Source organism: Denticeps clupeoides, chromosome 12 (assembly GCF_900700375.1).
Source record: "Denticeps clupeoides chromosome 12, fDenClu1.1, whole genome shotgun sequence".
Classification (NCBI taxonomy): domain Eukaryota; kingdom Metazoa; phylum Chordata; class Actinopteri; order Clupeiformes; family Denticipitidae; genus Denticeps; species Denticeps clupeoides.
In genome coordinates this window covers 6180848-6185283 of record NC_041718.1, presented here as the reverse complement: position 1 = coordinate 6185283, position 4436 = coordinate 6180848, and the positions used below count along the sequence as shown (strand labels likewise).

Sequence of the window (4436 nt, the reverse complement as noted above, 5' to 3'; positions counted from 1 at the left end):
TGTCCAAACATATCAGTCTCAGAAATAAAATGGTAGCCCTCTGGTGGAAGGGTGTGTGTGTGTGTGTGTGTGTGTGTGTGTGTGTGTGTGTATATATATATATATTGCTAAGCATGATTACAGCTCTTTCTGCTGTTGTGAACACATATGGGTGGGAATTAATCTAATAACGTGACGATTGTATGGCTTCAACAGGAAAGTCATGCCTCATTACTGTTAAGGCTGGACCCCCCTTCTCAAGACACATGATATTATTATTAAAGTAATGCACCTCACACACCTCAACTCAGTGAGACAGTACACAGCTCCACCTGCTGCCTACATGAAGTAAACACAACTCAAACGCAAGGCAACTTCTTTTTTAATTACCTTGCAAGAAATTGGTATTTAAAACATTAACACATGAATTCCTGTTGTGTGTTATTTTGTCATGTAACTGGACACTTCTCCTTCCTTAAAAATTGACACAAACCCTAACAGGCAAAGACAGAGAAACTGTGTGACCTTAGAGTCTGGCACATGGGTGTAAGGTTTATTTGAGACACACAAGCTGACAGATGACTGACCAGCAGGCACGTCCACAAGGGCTCTCACACTGCCGCATTTGTTCTGCCTTGCAGGATTAACAGAAGATAACATTCAGTCTATTTAGTAGCATTTTTTTTTACAAGAGATGGGGCATATCACTTAAGCCACCTGTGTGGTACAAACATTTATGCTTTTTTTGTGAGTTAGGTCGTTAGGTCATCTTGCAAATTCACATTCTGAAGAAGTGACAATCAGTCTTGTTCAATAAATGTATATAAATTTCAAGGCATTCTGTTATGACACATTTTGTTTGCGTTTTGGTTTACGTTTATATGTTAAATGAAAAGAAGCTATTTTGAACTTTCTATTATCAACTAAACTGAGGTTAAACAGGTTTTTTTTTATTTTGTCCCATTGACAGATCCTTGGGAATTTTCTTCTTCTTATTATTATTATTATTATGTATAAACCGTATAACATAAACCAAATTTCAAATACGCCTTCCTTTTTCTATGGTAAGGGCATAAAAAGGAAGTTTTGTTTTACACTGGAAACTGTTGACCTCTTGCCTAAATTCGTAAGTTATTAATAACCCAACCAAAATAAATAAATTCACGTTTATAAAAATAATAATATAATTTGGCGTGTCGCCAAATGACACTTTATACGTCAATGAATACATTTATTCAATGTTGAATTTACGTTCTTTTCCTTTACCCAGCGTCCTGTTGTCGATGACGTCACACGCGGGTTGCGCAGAACGTCACGCGTAGCTGCGCTGTTGCAGAGTCACCGTGTGTTCAGAGTGTAAACAACGTCCTGACGAAGGAAAAGCGCGGAGAAACAAGGGGGGGAAATAACCATTTTTAATCATTAGTGTGCCGTACGCGCCTTTTATACCAGACGTTATATAAGTCCGCGACTTGGTTGTTTTTTTGGCTGGGCAGCTATGCCCGGGAGCGTAGCGCTGAGCTAACAGCAGCTATTGCTAACAGGCCGCCTGGCGAGGCGGACGCTGCCGCAGTGAAGGCCTCATCTGGCGCAGCGAAGCCGCCAGGCCGGGCCGTGCATGCACAGGCCTGCTGCGGGCTGGTCCGAGGCCTGGAGCGCCTGAGCCGTACGTATACTTTTTTCCCCTCTTTCCGTGTCTGTTCATGAGCCAGAGGGCTGAAGGTGTCTGGCGTGGTGACGTAGCGAACGCGGCTTCGCCACCTCCGTGATGATTTCACGACCTTTCGTGGGCTCGCTTCCATTCGATCGTCGTACAGGTCCTTGTAGAGTCAATTTCATCTTCCTCTCAGTAAGCCACTGGTTAGTCCGTCATAATGAGTTAATTCGTAACGAGTAACTATTTCACCAGGCGGTAGTAAACAACGTTGTACAGCCATTATAAAATCAACTATATTTTTGAAAGTTGATTTTTTTTTTTCTTTTTAAAACATTGACGAAAGCCAGTGGCTTCTTGTACGGTTTCCGCAGTGTTTCAGTCCGTGTTAAACAAGGGTCCTGCTCTGCATTGTGCTGCATTGTGACCAGATGAGGCATATTATCCTGTGGAATCCGGCACTAAGATGTCGAGGTGGGGCCTTCATTTCGCTTCCAGCACATTTGCGTTGAGGTGGGGCGGCATATGGAAACTTCGGAACTTTTTCTTGCTGCCCTGGCACATGGTCCGCCGTCAGGGAATATTATTGGTTTGTAGTGGAGTCCATAACTTGTAGAATGTCGGGATGGTGGACACTGAAATGTGTTTTGACGCCGCTGTGCCGGTACCGGTTTTCTACAATTCGGTCTACTCGCAAAAATGGCGTTACCTTATGAAAATAATTTAGACGTGCAACTTTGAATTTACATATGCGCCCTCTGGTGAATGTCTTGTAGGTCGGAGGCGGCGCTCCCAACGGCCACGATGGAATCCGAAGGAAAAGACCGTGAAGAAGAGACCCTGCAGACAGCCTTTAAAAAACTGAGAGTGGACGCCGAAAGGTGCTTATCGCAATCTAAAATCAGGATTTTGGTCCAGCCGCATGTTTTATTTTTATGCTCCACTTTTCTGACCACATGCTTGTCTGACAGTTAATGGTTAGATTCCGTTAGGTCATCTTGCAAATTCACATTCTGAAGATATCTGTGGTTTCTTGTGTCTCACCAGTGCCTCGGCTGCTGTTCATGTTTGTGAGACTACAAGAACAGCAGCACGATCCGGCACAGAGGGCGCAAAGTCTAAAATGTCCAGCCCTAAGGAGAACTGGCATGGGTGAGAACCTGCAAACCTTGGCTTTTCAACAAAAAGATAAGACAAAAATAAAGAACCACGACGATTAAGATGCTGTCTTTCTTCTTGCAGATGCATGCGTAAGTCCTCCAGGGGAGCTGTGAGGAGCCAGAGAAGGAGACGGTCAAAGTCCCCCATTCTTCATCCTCCCAAGTTCACCTACTGCAGCTCGAAAATGTCTCCACCCCCCGGACACCTGAAGCACAAGAGTCCACCAGAGTCTGAGGATGCTTGTGCTTCCCTGGGGGTTCCGGCCAAAAAGGAGCTCCTGTTGTCCGGCCACAGCTCGCCTGTATTTGGTGCCACTGGTTATGAAACGCACGTTACCGCGTCACGGGATGGCCTTGGCTCTCCGCACCTCAGCCCCCGACCTCATTCGGACGAGGACAGCTCCGAGGGCTTCCCGTTTTTGGGTGCTGACCGCTGCCCCCTCGGCGGGACCCTCGTAGCCGCCGCCGATCCCGGAGCCGTGGCTCCCGCCTCTGACTTCCAGTCGCTGTCTCGGCTGCATGAGAACAGAGCGTGCCCGTGCGGCCAGAGCGAGTGCCAGTGTGTTGGCTGGCAGGGCATGGAGGTGTACTCCTTCAGCGGCCTCAGGAACGTCATCTCGGAGTGCGAGCGGAACCTTCCGGGCCCTGGGGATGCATCGCAGAGCGCCTCGCGTCAGCGGACTCAGAGCTCCACTGCAGCCTCCGGCTCTCCGCGCTCCTGTTCGGAACAGGCTCGCGCCTATGTTGACGACATCACAATAGAGGACCTTTCTGGCTACATGGAATACTACCTTTACATCCCTAAGAAAATGTCTCACATGGCTGAGATGATGTATACCTGAAACACAAGATCATTGAATGGTTAGGCCTGAAGTTGGGACCGTGGCGATCTGGCCTCCTCCGACATTGCAATTACGTTTCTAATCTCTTCAGTCTCTTGCATTAGAGTCCTTCAAATTGTTTGATATTTTTATGATTATTCATTTACAAGGTTGCCAAAGCTCTATTGCGAATACTGCAGGTTTTGATTTATTGGTATATGCAAACATGTAATGCCAAGTATGATTTATGTTTTCCACTGCAAAGATGTCCATTGTCTTTGGGGTTTTCATTTCTCAATAAAGAGTTTTGTTGAAAACATTTTTTTTTTTGTCCTCTTTATAATGACATTGTTCTTTAGTTGTATTTACACCAAGGCAAAGTCAACCGAGTCAACAATTCCAATTATTTCCATTTAATTTATCAGAGAACCAGACCAAGATGCTAGTTAGTTGTCCAATTAATATTGATCACATTAACTGTAGTCTGAATATTTGCTATACACAGGAATAGTCTATCAAGTTTTAAATAATTTATGTTTTTTTCTTACTAATTGTGTTTTTTTTTTTTTATATAACAAGCGGAACCAGCAGTATTACAGAAGTCTTCTTCAGTACACTAAAACCTCCACAAGGGAGCGACGTTGCTCCGCTTTCAGAGTTGCCTTTGTCCTGAATGAGCGCTCAGGATTGCATGTTACGAAATCTGAGACTATGCATTATTGGTCAGGGTGTGCCTCACATAAACCGCGTATAAAGCTGGATTCCGCTGCTCCCTGTCCATCGTAAATCCCGCGATCAAACGTGCTTCTGGACATACTGCTT

The 4436-nt window shown here is 45.1% G+C and overlaps 1 protein-coding gene across 1 annotated transcript; it reads left to right on the top strand.

Moving 5' to 3' along the window:
• Positions 1–1302: 1302 nt before the first annotated feature.
• On the top strand, positions 1303–3933 carry oser1 (oxidative stress responsive serine-rich 1). Its single transcript, XM_028998755.1, has 4 exons — positions 1303–1645; positions 2410–2514; positions 2681–2785; positions 2876–3933. The coding sequence occupies exons 2-4, from the start codon at positions 2438–2440 to the stop codon at positions 3633–3635; spliced, it is 942 nt and encodes a 313-aa protein (XP_028854588.1). The 5' UTR covers positions 1303–1645; positions 2410–2437; the 3' UTR covers positions 3636–3933.
• Positions 3934–4436: the final 503 nt, after the last annotated feature.

Bases quoted from the DNA above. Each gene is read 5' to 3' on its own strand.
- oser1 (XM_028998755.1), top strand. From the start codon at position 2,438: ATGGAATCCGAAGGAAAAGACCGTGAAGAAGAGACCCTGCAGACAGCC. The intron at 2,515-2,680 runs GTGCTTATCGCA...GTGTCTCACCAG, and splicing joins CTGAGAGTGGACGCCGAAAG to TGCCTCGGCTGCTGTTCATG. The intron at 2,786-2,875 runs GTGAGAACCTGC...TTCTTCTTGCAG, and splicing joins CCTAAGGAGAACTGGCATGG to ATGCATGCGTAAGTCCTCCA.